The following is a 13,994-nucleotide window of genomic DNA, read 5'->3' on the forward strand; positions in this document are numbered from 1 at the left end:
TGTTTGGTCTGCTAAAAAAGCTTCTCAAAGGGAAGCGCTTTAACTCCTTCGGCTTGTAAAGCAGTAGGATAGTTGTGCTCAGGGCTCTCGTGAATACTTCTGAATAAAGGTTTAAGTTTTATCCACAATGGTGCTTATTACCTCTTCTTTTGAATGCTCCTTGTACTTTACAGCATCCACAAGTTTTCGGGAGCAAATAAATGTCGATAATTTGAAATGTTATTTCACTTCTCAGCGATTTACCATATAGTGTTGATCAAGAATATCCGTATGAAGTTTACTTTGACTATTAATAAATTTTATGGTTGTTAGTTCCTCGGATTCCGATCTTATACTCCGGCTTTCCGTACCACAGATGGTAACTTATAACCTCATTTTCACAATTCGCTATTGGGCTATGCAAATAGATATAAGGCGACGTCCATTGTGAATACACTCTGACGTGACGTAACATGACGTGGTGTGGCGATCAGCTGTGGATCGGCCTTTACACAGTCGGACAGCCGTAGTGTGCAGGCCTGTGTTCACGGTCACACTGCCAACAATTTTACATTGTGTGAAGTAAGATGTTGCCAACGCGTAGTACAAGAAACAGCACGAGTTAACAGAGTTCCTAAGTGTTCTGAAGAGCCTAAAAATGTATCGCCGGAACAATATTAAAGAAGTTACTGCAGTGAGCAAGCCGGAAGTGTAGCAATGTTTTTATGTATTCCATGTCACGATGACAATTTTCATAGTGAAACAGTAGACAGCTTAACGAAATGAGTAATGTACTAGGTGAAATACTAAATGACAGGCTCCCTTACCAAGAGTGTTGGGCTTAATCAACGATAAAGAGAGAGACAACTATCAGAAGCATTGGGATCCGACCAAGCTCTCAAAAGGAATGAGTTTCCACACACACACACACACACACACACACACACACACACACACACACACACAAGTTATGCGAGCATTGTTTAACGCAGAGGTTTCTCTTCTAATACTGGATTAGTGTTGCTGTCAATCCAAAAGAGTGAACCAGTATTAAACGTGATGTTCGACCGCTAAAGTATGTGTGATACAAGTACCGGTATCTAGATATAACATGCACATGATGTGTGGATATTTTATGTGATGCTACTGTTTTTTGTATTATGGTGTAATTACTTAATGAGTAGTTTCTAGTGGCGCCATGTTTTCATCATTTGTCCGTTCCAAACATTTTGTAAATAATTATTAACAAAGTGCATAATAGAATACCATCAATAGTGTGGTGGGTGGCTGCACAACAACAGACAAATGCTAATAGAGAAAAAAACTACGGCACCGAAATAATACAGGGGAGAGATGTATACTCACCTGCTTTCGGTTCTTCTATGTAGAAAACAACGTCGCCCTCACTGTCCCGCCTCGTGCTCCCTTCGAGTGCGTTGCTGGGAACCTCCATCCGATTCTTCGATTTCCTGCGCTTGAGGACGCTTGCCTTCTTCGCTACCTGGAGGATGAGAGACTGTCGGGGTGTTCAGTAAGCGAATATAAACACCAAGGGACACACGGGATGATAGGGGTAAGGTATGACAGCCACGCTAAGCAATGCACATAATATTTCTTACAGCTAAGACTTCCTTCTTTATGAATAAAACAATTTATCCACATTGCACGTTACGTTACATCGCTAAATGAAGGTCCGCACGTGATGTGTAGTCATAGTAATAACACGTTAGTTAGGTCCACTACACTCCTTTTAAAATGAAATCTGACTGAAAAAGAAATAGACATCTGAAACTGCCTACTGAAGCAACAGCAGAAGGCTATATAGTCGTAAAATTATTAATACTGTTCAAAAGGTGACCAGTATTTTTAACATGTATATGCAGTAAATATAAAACACGTAAGCAGTGAAATATTATTATTAATGGAACATACGATCCACTTTAATTGCACTAGGTACAGGATGTACCAGAAATGTATGGCAAACTTCCAGAAGACATTCTTTACAAATAGAAGAATATGTTATATGGACATGCATCCAGAGATGCTTCATTCCAGTGTTAGAGCTCATTTTCTACATGTAATCCTTGTACATTCATTGAGGAAAACATACGGGAAATAGAAAGTGTCAGCATACCATGTGAAACACCTTTTTACATAAAATCGACAGTAATTATCACTAGCTGATTTTTCTGCACGGATACGCTTCGGCCTATGGTTTATTCAACAAGTGTAAATGTTTACTTCAGTGTAAATGTTCTTCTAAAGGTTCTGACACTATCTCGGCATGATCAAGTCGCAAATTTTCAAGACCAGCTCTTATTGACTAACATGAAACCTCATACGTCTGTTAAAGCATATCTTAAACAAAGATTCTATTAATATTTGAGACGTTATTGTTGTCGGTGATTGTTCGGAATGACTTCATGTTTTTCCGTCCAGGCAAATCGACGAACCTACAATTCATTCCTACAGGAGACAGTAATAAATTGGGTCAAAAACGGGATTTTTGATTAATAATATTAGTGTAATGTCTGACATTTTCATTGTATTTTCGCAGTTGCTTCACATCGATACGATGCATAGTTTAAGTGTAGAAAATGTTTTTGCAGAGCTGGTAAATACAAATGCAGCGCTCCTTTCCGCATCTATTTTTTGTGGTTATGTTCACGAGCAGTGCATTTTTTTTTTGTTGCTGGATTGCATTTATTCTCTTAGCTAAGAATTCTAAACAGTGTCATGGTTCACCATGGTTTCCAGCACTGTCTGCATCCATCGATACAAGCAGACGTCAGACTGTCACTGTTCGATTGTAAATTCGCTTATTCATTAGCCTGTGTTGACGTGTTGTTAATTCCGCTTGAGTTTTCTGTAAGTACAAAATGCTAAGCATAAGAAGGTTTGAATAAACAGAGAAATTTAGAAGGACTAAGTAATTACTGTGTGTAGTGCGCGTAACTTTATAAATCGCACATAACAATATCATTCGTCTTCACGAGAAAAAGTACAAACTTCTCATGTATGTGGGAAGTGTACCAGTGACTATTCGAATGCTGTGAATCAGGTTGGGAATATTATACACTCCTGGAAATTGAAATAAGAACACCGTGAATTCATTGTCCCAGGAAGGGGAAACTTTATTGACACATTCCTGGGGTCAGATACATCACATGATCACACAGACAGAACCACAGGCACATAGACACAGGCAACAGAGCATGCACAATGTCGGCACTAGTACAGTGTATATCCACCTTTCGCAGCAATGCAGGTTGCTATTCTCCCATGGAGACGATCGTAGATATGCTGGATGTAGTCCTGTGGAACGGCTTGCCATGCCATTTCCACCTGCCGCCTCAGTTGGACCAGCGTTCGTGCTGGACGTGCAGACCGCGTGAGACGACGCTTCATCCAGTCCCAAACATGCTCAATGCGGGACAGATCCGGAGATCTTGCTGGCCAGGGTAGTTGACTTACACCTTCTAGAGCACGTTGGGTGGCACGGGATACATGCGGACGTGCACTGTCCTGCTGGAACAGCAAGTTCCCTTGCCGGTCTAGGAATGGTAGAACGATGGGTTCGATGACGGTTTGGATGTACCGTGCACTATTCAGTGTCCCCTCGACGATCACCAGAGGTGTACGGCCAGTGTAGGAGATCGCTCCCCACACCATGATGCCGGGTGTTGGCCCTGTGTGCCTTGGTCGTATGCAGTCCTGACTGTGGCGCTCACCTTCACGGCGCCAAACACGCATACGACCATCATTGGCACCAAGGCAGAAGCGACTCTCATCGCTGAAGACGACACGTCTCCATTTGTCCCTCCATTCACGCCTGTCGCGACACCACTGGAGGCGGGCTGCACGATGTTGGGGCGTGAGCGGAAGACGGCCTAACGGTGTGCGGGACCGTAGCCCAGCTTCATGGAGACGGTTGCGAATGGTCCTCGCCGATACCCCAGGAGCAACAGTGTCCCTAATTTGCTGGGAAGTGGCGGTTCGGTCCCCTACGGCACTGCGTAGGATTCTACGGTCTTGGCGTGCATCCGTGCGTCGCTGCGGTCCGGTCTCAGGTCGACGGGCACGTGCACCTTCCGCCGACCACTGGCGACAACATCGATGTACTGTGGAGACCTCACGACCCACGTGTTGAGCAATTCGGCGGTACGTCCACCCGGCCTCCCGCATGCCCACTATACGCCCTCGCTCAAAGTCCGTCAACTGCACATACGGTTCACGTCCACGCTTTCGCGGCATGCTACCAGTGTTAAAGACTGCGATGGAGCTCCGTATGCCACGGCAAACTGGCTGACACTGACGGTGGCGATGCACAAATGCTGCGCAGCTAGCGCCATTCGACGGCCAACACCGCGGTTCCTGGTGCGTCCGCTGTGCCGTGCGTGTGATCATTGCTTGTACAGCCCTCTCGCAGTGTCCGGAGCAAGTATGGTGGGTCTGACACACCGGCGTCAATGTGTTCTTTTTTTCCATTTCCAGGAGTGTATTAACCGGAAGTTGCTATCTGAGCTAGAAGGTAATTTTCACTAAGTGAAAACAGTGTGATAGTGATGTTCCTTTATTTGAAAATGTGCTACACCGAAAGCGAATTGTGAACAGATTAATAATAAAATGCGTGACACATGGATCGTTAGCTCAAACGATGACATTATGTACAGTGAAAAATAAATTGTTTGAAAACAATGTAAGTTTGTGTATGACCTTAGGTTCATTGGAAGAGGCAAGTAAGCAGGTGATGTTTTGTCTGCATTGTTGACTGTCTCTCAGCCGCCAATGAGGGTTACTTTTTCCAGCAGGATTATTGGTTTTGTTGTCGCAAATGTTTGTAAATTTTCAGTTAAAAGAACTGCTGAAGAAACTGCGCCTGAAAATACCGAGTGTGAATTAACAAATATTATTGCCTGATTTTATGGCAATTACAAGAAGTGGAAATTGGATCAAAGTTTTATTTCCTTTCCAATAAATATGCAGTCATTGAGCTCATTTGTCGTTATAAAGGGCCGAAATGCGGAATGGAGATGTCTGGCGTGTTGAGTGTTTTCCAACATTCATTTGAGTCATGGGGCGTGCATTATATGCTGACTTCTAGGAGACTGCGATAACAGAGCATAGAACTGTTGCAGAAAAGTCTATGATTCCAGTAATTCTGTTAATAAGCAAGAATGTATAGGACATGTGTAGAAATAATAGGTTCTAGAATGAAAAAGTTATGAGAGAGAAATCTGGAGAGAAACTGCAAGATGGCAAGGTGACAAACGCAATATCACCAACTCAGAGATAGATAAATTGCAGAATTTTTGTGGTTTAGTCCCAAGAAGAAACGCGTAATCCAGAAGTTTTCGCAAACTGACAACAAATAAAAATTATCAGCATCGTGAGTATATTCAATTTTTATATTGAGGTTTGTAGCCACAGAAGCAACTACAGTGCATGTATTGCAGTATATCGATAAGAAATGTGTACTTTTTCTATCAGTGTATGGTCCAGAAATATTAAAATTCAGCACATAATACAATGATTCTTTACGTAAGTCTCTATCAAGGGATATAGAATAAGTAGTAAAAATTTCATGAGTATCTCTACTGGTAGCTGTAGAAAGTGTACTGTGTGGACGCCTTAATGTGGCAGTATTAGATGAGGGTGTCTTATTTTAAACTGTGGTTGCATAAGATATCAATGGAGGCTGGGCCTGTACTACCTCGTTTATACCCTGCCAGTATCAGCAAGCAAAGCGGTAGGCATTACCAAAAGGTTTAGGTGCATCACAGAGTAATAGTGCAACTTCCGCTATCTTAAAAAGACTCGGTAATCCCTTCCAACGTACGGGGGAAAGGCGAAATAATGTGAACAGTGGTAGCAATGGCATAGTTGTGTTTGACGGTTAACAACGCAGGTAAGGCACGTGCCACGCTGGACTGTGCCTATTCAGTACGGTCTAGGCACCTGTGCAGATGGTTTACGAGTAGCGCACACTTCGTATTTGCCGTCAGAGGCCGAGGTCGACGTGCAATGAAAGACTTAACAAGTTCCAAAGAGGGAAGATAATGGGAGCCCGATTAGCTGGAGCATCAATAACCAAGATGGTCAACTTATTGAATGTTTGAAGAGCAACTGTTTCAAAATTCATGACAGCCTACACAAAACATGGAAAGACATCATCGTGTAAACGTAATAGTGAGCACACATCAAAACTAAATGACAGAAATAGTCGTACGCTAACACGAATTGTGTCGAAACAACAGAAAACTACGGCAGCTAAAGTGACTGCAGAGCTCAATTACCATCTTCGAGATCTGTACCTATCGACTCTGTCTGCCGAGAACTCCGTAAAGCGAATACTCATGGACGAGCTGCTATACCGAAACCATTAGTGACGACAACCAACGCAAAGAAGTGAAAAACAGGGTGTCAGGAGCATAAATTCTGGACGGCTGATCAGTGTAAACACGTCATATGGTCCAACGAGTCATGGTTTTCGTTGTCTCCATCATCGGGCCGGGTTTTTTGAAGAACGCCAAAAGAAGCCTGCAATCGTGAGTACTTGATTTCAACGGTTAAGCATGGAGGTGGACGTGTGATGGTGTGGGCAGCCATATCATGGTATTCTGCTGGTCTCACTCATCCTTACCCTCAAAGGCTGTATTACAACCAACGATTATGTGAACGTTTTAGGTGATCAGGTGCATCCCATGATTCAAATGTTTTTCCCCAACAATGATGTCATGTGTCAGGACAATAATGCACCCATTCACACAGCCAGGAAAGTACAATCGTGGTATGAGGAGCATGCAGCTGAACGGCAGCGTCTTCCCTGGCCAGCAAAGTTCCCTGACTTGAACATTAGCGAACCCTTGTGGGCGGCATTGGAGCGCAGACTCCGAAGCAGATTTCCGTCTACCTCGTCACTGCAGGAGTAACAAGAGAGTCTGATCGACTGATCGAAGACTGGCGTAACATTCCACTGGAGACTATACAATCATTACATGCCAGTATTCCAAGAAGATTTGCTGCTGTATTGTGGGCAAATGGGCTTCAAACCCCTTATTAATAAACCATTCCCACGTAAGTACAGGTGTTCACATTATTTCGCCCATCCCCTGTACATCAGTCCTGCTTTCACAGAAGCACAAATACAGAGTTAAGGGTGTCAGGCTTGTGAGAAGGAGATGAGGTTCGTTCAGTCGTACCACTCATCTCCTCACGGCAGTGCAAATTCTCATTTGTTTGCGCTCGCAGCCGACTGCTTCGTTCAGGTGTTCACATGTTACCTGCATAAAAATAGTTTAAATATCGGCGACACGGGGCTGAACCACTGTGTTAAAGAGCTTTCACAAAGGACGGCCTGCGCTGAGTCGAACCCTTTCGGTCCATTCAGTGCAGTGTGGTTAGTTAAGTGTGGACACGCCAGTACAGGATACTCTGCATGATTTGATGAAAGATGTGAAAAATGGTTCAAATGGCTCTGAGCACTATGGGACTTAACATCTGAGGTCATCAGTCCCCTAGAACTTAGAACTACTTAAACCTAACTAACCTAACGACATCACACACATCCATGCCCGAGGCTGGATTCGAACCTGCGCGCGGCGGTCACGCGGTTCCAGACTGAAGCTCCCAGAACCGCTCGGCCACACCGGCCATAAAGATGTGCATTTAACAGTGCGTCGAGAAATATACCTTCTCACATCGTTGTTAATGCTCGTCGGCTTCTAATAATACCGTGTGATTAAAAAAAAATCTGTTTTCACCTGTTTATTAGAGACAAACTATAAAACATAGGAACACATTGCGCATGTCAAAGTTGTGACACAGCTGCGCTTTGTAGCAACACGTAGACCACACCACCGCAAGAAGTTACATTTTGTGTGTTGACATGTGCGCGGAGTCAATCCAGCGTTCAAGTGAACGTGGATTCCACCGTCGAGTCAACAAGAAGTCGCCTCTGTACAATCATCATCATCATCATCATCATCATCATCTAAGACTGATTATGCCTTTCAGCGTTCAGTCTGGAGTATAGCCCCCTTATAAAATTCCTCCATGATCCCCTATTCAGTGCCAACATTGGTGCCTCTTCTGATGTTAAACCTATTACTTCAAAATCATTCTTAACCGAATCCAGGTACCTTCTCCTTGGTCTGCCCCGACTCCTCCTACCCTCTACTGCTGAACCCATGAGTCTCTTGGGTAACCTTGCTTCTCCCATGCGTGTAACATGACCCCACCATCTAAGCCTGTTCATCCTGACTGCTACATCTATAGAGTTCATTCCCAGTTTTTCTTTGATTTCCTCATTGTGGACACCCTCCTGCCATTGTTTCCATCTACTAGTACCTGCAATCATCCTAGCTACTTTCATATCCGTAACCTCAACCTTGTTGATAAGGTAACCTGAATCCACCCAGCTTTCGCTCCCATACAACAAAGTTGGTCGAAAGATTGAACGGTGCACAGATAACTTAGTCTTGGTACTGACTTCCTTCTTACAGAAGAGAGTAGATCGTAGCCGAGCGCTCACTGCACTAGCTTTCCTACACCTCGCTTCCAGTTCTTTGTACAAGCAAATACAAAATTCTTTGAATCTGATTGCATATGCAAGAGGACGAGCACAAGTCGCCCAGGCACGACCACGAAATTGTTGAGCGTTCCCGAGATGCAGTCACACTGAGCCCTCAGAAGTCCCGAAATGGGCAGGCTAGGAACTTCAACTTCTTCAAACAACGGTGTGGCGTGTTCTGAAACGACGCCTGAATATAAAACCTTACAAGTTTCAGTTAATGCCGCAATTACGTCCCGGCGACTATAACAGAAGGTACGAACTTTGTATTTCAGTAAGGCAGAGGACACTTTTTCCGAACCACTCATTTTTTCGAACGAATGGACGTTTCCTCTATCGGGAAAAGTAAACTGCCATAGTGATAGTATTTGGGGGTCACGAAATCCTGGCGTCGTCGTCAAACATGAAAGAGAGACATCGAAACTAAATGTGTTCTGTGCCGTTTCTTTTCACAAAGTTTTTGGACCATTCTTTTTTGCGAAGGAAACTGTGAGACGAATGTCATACCTAGAGATGTAGCAAAACTGGTTGTTTCCTCAGCTTCACGAAGATTCAAATGATTTCGTTTTTATGCATGGCGGCCCCCCACTTCACTCCCACCTTGTGCTGAGGCGTTATCTCAACAATGCCGTCCTACAACGGTGGATTGGAAGAGTTGGAGAACAACATCTTGTTCATTGCTTTTTGGTCTCCCAGGTCACCAGACCTCACATCTTGCAACTTTTTTCTGTGTGGGTACATAACTCGCCAAACATTACTGGATCCTTCCACACAAGATGTGATTTGGTGTTCCTATATTCAATTATCATTACGACAGAGATCGGCCTACTGTAGATCAGCTTCACACGACATTGCGTGAGGCCAAATATTTTGATGATACCTAATTGTCGTTGTAGAATTTTGGAACACGTATTATGTTCGAGTATAACGACTTTTCTGGAGACTAGAAATCTACTCTGTAGGAATCAGCATGGGTATCGAAAAAGACGGTCGTGTGAAACCGAGCTCGGGCTATTCGTCCACGTGACTCAGAGGGCCATAGACGCGGGTTCCCAGGTATGTGACGTGTTTCTTGACTTCCGAAAGGCGTTCGATACAGTTCCCCACAATCGTTCAATGAACAAAGTAAGAGCATATGGACTATCAGACCAATTGTGTGATTGGATTGAAGAGTTCCTAGATGACAGAACGCAGCATGTCATTCTCAACGGAGAGAAATCTTCCGAAGTAAGGGTGATTTCAGGTGTGCCGCAGGGTAGTGTCGTAGGACCGTTGCTATTCACAATATACATAAATGACCTTGTGGATAGAATCGGAAGTTCACTGAGGCTTTTTGCGGATGATGCTATGGTATATCGAGAGGTTGTAACAATGGAAAATTGTACTGAAATGCAGGAGCATCTGCAGCGAATTGACGCATGGTGCAGGGTATGGCAGTTGAATCTCAATGTAGACAAGTGCAATGTGCTGTGTATACATAGAAAGAAAGATCCTTTATCATTTAGCTACAATATAGCAGGTCAGCAACTGGAAGCAGTTAATTCCATAAATTATCTGGGAGTAGGCATTAGGAGTGATTTAAAATGGAATGATCATATAAAGTTGATCGTCGGTAAAGCAGATGCCAGACTGAGATTCATTGGAAGAATCCTAAGGAAATGCAATCCGAAAACAAAGGAAGTAGGTTACAGTACACTTGTTCGCCTACTGCTTGAATACTGCTCGGCAGTGTGGGATCAGTACCAGATAGGGTTCATAGATGGGACAGAGAAGATCCAACGGAGAGCAGCGCGCTTCGTTACAGGATCATTTAGTAATCGCGAAAGCGTTACGGAGATGATAGATGAACTTCAGCTGAAGACTCTGCAGGAGACACGCTCAGTAGCTCGGTACGGGCTTTTGTTGAAGTTTCGAGAACATACCTTCACCGAGGAGTCAAGCAGTATATTGCTTCCTCCTACGTATATCTCGCGAAGAGACCATGAGGATAAAATCAGAGAGATTAGAGCACAGAGGCATACCGACAATCTTTCTTTCCACGAACAATACGACACTGGAATAGAAGGGAGAATCGGTAGAGGTACTCAAAGTACCCTCGGCCACACACCGTCAGGTGGCTTGCGGAGTATGGATGTAAATGTAGTGTAGATGTAAAAGACAGAGTTTTTGTCCCTTCTACGGCAGCTACTCTTCAAGAGGAGAGAAATCGAACAGCTGAAGCTATCAAGTCACTCGTGTGTGGAATGAAATAGACAACCGTTTCGATGTTTCTCGAGCAACGCATCGTGCTCATGTAGAATGTATGGTATACTGTCAATTCGAACACAAAACCATGAACCTTCCACTAGCCAATGACATGCGTAATGTGTTTCTATCTTCTTTCGCACTGAATCACCCTGTAGATTCATTGCACACACGAGTGACTTGACAGCTTCAGCTGTTCGATTTCTCCCCTCTTGAAGAGTAGCTGCCGTAGGCTAATTCCTTCGGCTCCATATTCTCTAGACCTACACTGATGGGCACCAGATGTCTATGCATAGCTCAGAAAATTGCTGTAAATTAAAGGCCAGTGTTTGCGGGCGCAGAGCTGGCGCCCGATAGCGCCATAGATGTGTTCCATCGGATACAGATCAGGTGAATTTGGTGCCCCAGATACCAACACAAGTTCACTATCATGCTTCTCAAACCATTGCAGCACGACTCTGGCCTTGTGAAACGGGCAATTATCCTGCTGGAAGACGTAATCACCGTCGGGAAAGATATCAGGCTTAAAGGAATGCAAGTGGTCCGCAATAATATTCAGGTAATTCACAGCTGTCATAATTCCTTTCATTACTACCAAAGGTCCGATGGAAGGCCAGTGTGCTGTGAAACTCTGGTGTTTTTATCAGCATTATACTCTGTCGTCAGATTTGCGCAGATAACCTCCTCTCCCGCTTTAAAGAACGGGAAAGCTCCAGATCTCCACGTTCTGTCACGAGGCGAGGATATCCGATGTCTTGCCGTCTGTTCGTTATTTCACCATCTTTCAATCCTTTACTGTAGGAATTCACAACAGAGCACGCGAACAGTCGACTAACCGCAGTTTCCGAGATGCTTGCTCACAGGCGCCGGCTCATAAATTTGTGCGCTTTGTCAAAGTCCCTTATGGACCACTGGATTTCCTCATTTACAGTCTGTATCGTCGCTGTAATGATACCCCTTTCGACTCTGCTCCGCTTACGTACTTACCATACCGCCACGCCACATTCAATCTCATTGTGGACAGGGGTCATAATGATCTATCTGATCAGTTTATGCCCTCTCTAGACTTTTGTGGAGGCAGCTGGAAGGTCTCCGGTACAAGATGAAGAGAGTGTACGTGATTGTTTTGTGGAAGGCGGAGAAATCATGCTTGATACTCCAGGGGTACATCAATACATCTGAGTTTCAGTGCGAAAGCTGGTTGCTAACAGAGGGTATTCCGAACATTTCATGTAAAGAAGAGTTTCGTAATGTCTGATAGTACATTTTGGTACTATGACTCACATGCTATAAATGGTTGTAATGAATGGGCTGTAACATGTGAATAAAGCTTCTAGTTCCATATCCATGTTGTATGTGTCCTGTTGTATGTTTATGTGTGAGGAATATGTTTTAAATGTTTAGGCATACCGTTTTGTTACACCCTGCATATTATAGTATTTAGAATGAAAACTCCTAGAGGGTATGCTCAGACACATATTAGTAAGAAATTGCATGGCGGGGCCGTGCTACAACGATTACTGAGGGAAAGTGGTCGCTTGAGAACTTCCAGTCCGGTATAACGTACCATTTTTGTGTACTGATTATTTGCTAGCAGACAAACGAGGGAGAGAGAGATACAAACTCAACGGCCTCCATTACAAATATTTGTGTTTGTCATAGTAGTATGATAAAGAATAATGGCACGCCTGAGATACACTCCTGGAAATGGAAAAAAGAACACATTGACACCGGTGTGTCAGACCCACCATACTTGCTCCGGACACTGCGAGAGGGCTGTACAAGCAGTGATCACACGCACGGCACAGCGGACACACCAGGAACCGCGGTGTTGGCCGTCGAATGGCGCTAGCTGCGCAGCATTTGTGCACCGCCGCCGTCAGTGTCAGCCATTTTGCCGTGGAATACGGAGCTCCATCGCAGTCTTTAACACTGGTAGCATGCCGCGACAGCGTGGACGTGAACCGTATGTGCAGTTGACGGACTTTGAGCGAGGGCGTATAGTGGGCATGCGGGAGGCCGGGTGGACATACCGCCGAATTGCTCAACACGTGGGGCGTGAGTTCTCCACAGTACATCGATGTTGTCGCCAGTGGTCGGCGGAAGGTGCACGTGCCCGTCGACCTGGGACCGGACCGCAGCGACGCACGGATGCACGCCAAGACCGTAGGATCCTACGCAGTGCCGTAGGGGACCGCACCGCCACTTCCCAGCAAATTAGGGACACTGTTGCTCCTGGGGTATCGGCGAGGACCATTCGCAACCGTCTCCATGAAGCTGGGCTACGGTCCCGCACACCGTTAGGCCGTCTTCCGCTCACGCCCCAACATCGTGCAGCCCGCCTCCAGTGGTGTCGCGACAGGCGTGAATGGAGGGACGAATGGAGATGTGTCGTCTTCAGCGATGAGAGTCGCTTCTGCCTTGGTGCCAATGATGGTCGTATGCGTGTTTGGCGCCGTGCAGGTGAGCGCCACAATCAGGACTGCATACGACCGAGGCACACAGGGCCAACACCCGGCATCATGGTGTGGGGAGCGATCTCCTACACTGGCCGTACACCTCTGGTGATCGTCGAGGGGACACTGAATAGTGCACGGTACATCCAAACCGTCATCGAACCCATCGTTCTACCATTCCTAGACCGGCAAGGGAACTTGCTGTTCCAACAGGACAGGGCACGTCCGCGTGTATCCCGTGCCACCCAACGTGCTCTAGAAGGTGTAAGTCGACTACCCCGGCCAGCAAGATCTCCGGATCTGTCCCCCATTGAGCATGTTTGGGACTGGATGAAGCGTCGTCTCACGCGGTCTGCACGTCCAGCACGAACGCTGGTCCAACTGAGGCGGCAGGTGGAAATGGCATGGCAAGCCTTTCCACAGGACTACATCCAGCATCTCTACGATCGTCTCCATGGGAGAATAGCAGCCTGCATTCCTGCGAAAGGTGGATATACACTGTACTAGTGCCGACATTGTGCATGCTCTGTTGCCTGTGTCTATGTGCCTGTGGTTCTGTCTGTGTGATCATGTGATGTATCTGACCCCAGGAATGTGTCAATAAAGTTTCCCCTTCCTGGGACAATGAATTCACGGTGTTCTTATTTCAATTTCCAGGAGTGTATTGCGGCAGGTGTAGGCACGCAGGATAATGTTCGGAGCACACATAGATAATGCTATTACGTGCCACTAATGAAAGGCAA

At 45.3% G+C, this 13,994-nt stretch overlaps 1 protein-coding gene across 3 annotated transcripts in view; it reads right to left on the reverse strand.

Annotated features, from left to right (window-relative positions):
• The window catches only part of LOC126353821 (potassium voltage-gated channel subfamily KQT member 1-like), a 2,608,463-nt gene that overhangs the window by 42,590 nt on the left and 2,551,879 nt on the right, over window positions 1-13,994 (reverse strand). For 2 of the 3 annotated variants that reach the window (XM_050002938.1, XM_050002941.1), the window contains one exon: window positions 1,345-1,495. In XM_050002938.1, the coding sequence (XP_049858895.1) occupies window positions 1,345-1,495 (151 nt within the window). The remainder of the gene's footprint in view (window positions 1-1,344; window positions 1,496-13,994) is intronic. The other variant, XM_050002939.1, reaches the window with a different exon arrangement.

This window comes from Schistocerca gregaria, chromosome 3 (assembly GCF_023897955.1).
Source record: "Schistocerca gregaria isolate iqSchGreg1 chromosome 3, iqSchGreg1.2, whole genome shotgun sequence".
NCBI lineage: Eukaryota > Metazoa > Arthropoda > Insecta > Orthoptera > Acrididae > Schistocerca > Schistocerca gregaria.